Raw genomic sequence first — 1,696 nt, forward strand, 5'->3', positions numbered from 1 at the left:
TTTTAAGTAGAAAATACTAATCCATACGTACCAAACAACTCGAAATATTACAATCCAAGACACCTCCAAAATTCAGCCACACCAAACATCATTAATCATATTTCCCTCTTCTTTTTTTCGTAGTAATTCCTCGTTTGATTTTTGGCAGACTTTCAAACTTACTTTTTACACAACCAAAACTACGCTCTACTCATTGGGCATTCACATTCTGCCCAACCTCCTATTTTCTGAATTTTTCTTTTTCTTTTTCTTTTTACTGCGCCCTAAATTTACATGAAGAAGATCCTAATAAAATCTCATCTTCATCATAGCTCTGGAAAATATGACGTCATGCTAAAATCATCGCTTTGTGTGTTCCCGCTGTAGTTCAAATGCTGCACCGTTTTTGCTCCTCGAATGAATTTCTCAACGGGAATAATCGCGAATAATCTGAAATTAATTGAATAATGAAATGATTAGCAGGTTGAATTTGAACAGTTTAATCCGATTATATATACAAAAATTGAAGTTACCTTGTGAAGAAGAATTGAGTGATTTTTTGCAATGGAGAATAGCGCCTTGGATTCCGTCGTTCTGTTCCAGCAACGAATCGTCTCTGCGGCGGATCGACGACGGCGCAACGCCTACCGTCGCCGCGGACGACGCCGAACGGCTCTTTCCTAAATTCCGCGCCACGATCTTAAAGCTTCCGATCCGGCTGCCTTCTGAAAACTTCCTCGGAGACAAGTTAATCGCCGCGGTCAGGGGAGAAGACGACGGAGTAACAGAATCCGTCGATTTCACCTTACTCGAAGCCTTAGCGTAGAAAGGCTTAATCAATTTTAAATACATAGGTACGGATCTCTCCGTCGACCCGGCGTCAGAAGCGGTCTCGTAATCGAAGCTCTTCTCTCTCATCATTTTGCTCCTCAAACTGTTGTCTCTGGTGAAAACCGGCGCCTCCGCCGCGACTCTGCAATTGGCGGAGAAACGGTTGCTCCGGTCGAGTTTCGACGATTTCGAGAGCTGATTCGCCGGATCCGCCTTCGTCTCGCCGTTCGTCGGCTCAGCCTTGCTGCATTTCGACGATTTCCTGAAACCTAGCATGAAGACCTTAAACTTCGGAGCTGATCGGAGGATCGTCACCGGAGACAACGGCTTTGAATTCGAGAAATCGTCGTTTTTGGTTAGGAGAACGTCTCTCGGAGATTCAATGAACTGAAAATCCTTCTTCGAATCTCCGTCGCGTTCCTCCGCCGCACCACCGCGCTCCGGCGACTTGAAGTCCAAGTCGAAGAACGAGTCTTCGTCGGAGTCATCATCATCGGTGACGAATGCTGCATTGCGCACGTCATCCCCCTCGGAGCTCACGTCAGCTCTGGCGGCAGCAGTTCTCCAGAATTTGAGAAGAGCAAGCGCTTCCATCTAATTGGATAGAGAGAAAGTGTAAAAGAGAGAAAATCTGAAATTTTAGAGAGATGGAGAGAGTTGAATAATGGATGGGGGGAGGAGAGGGGAGCTAAATATAGAGGAGGAATAGGTAGCGTCATGTTTGGAGAGAGATAAAAAGCGGTACCACGTAAGGCAGGAGAAAAGTGAAAAAGGGAGAGGAAAGAGGATAATGCCAAACAGAGTGCAGAGGAGTAGAACTGTTTAAGCAGGCCTGAAATAACTGGTGCACCGGTCAGAGCTTGACCATGACTAGGGCTCAGGCTTT

At 45.8% G+C, this 1,696-nt stretch overlaps 1 protein-coding gene across 1 annotated transcript; it reads right to left on the reverse strand.

Annotated features, from left to right (window-relative positions):
- Window positions 1-1,486, reverse strand: LOC121778179 (probable membrane-associated kinase regulator 2). Its single transcript, XM_042175479.1, has 2 exons — window positions 513-1,486; window positions 1-429 (listed from the first exon to the last, which is right to left on the reverse strand). The coding sequence occupies exons 1-2, from the start codon at window positions 1,402-1,404 to the stop codon at window positions 368-370; spliced, it is 954 nt and encodes a 317-aa protein (XP_042031413.1). The 5' UTR covers window positions 1,405-1,486; the 3' UTR covers window positions 1-367.
- Window positions 1,487-1,696: the final 210 nt, after the last annotated feature.

The sequence above is a fragment of the Salvia splendens genome, chromosome 19 (assembly GCF_004379255.2).
Source record: "Salvia splendens isolate huo1 chromosome 19, SspV2, whole genome shotgun sequence".
Classification (NCBI taxonomy): Eukaryota; Viridiplantae; Streptophyta; class Magnoliopsida; order Lamiales; family Lamiaceae; genus Salvia; species Salvia splendens.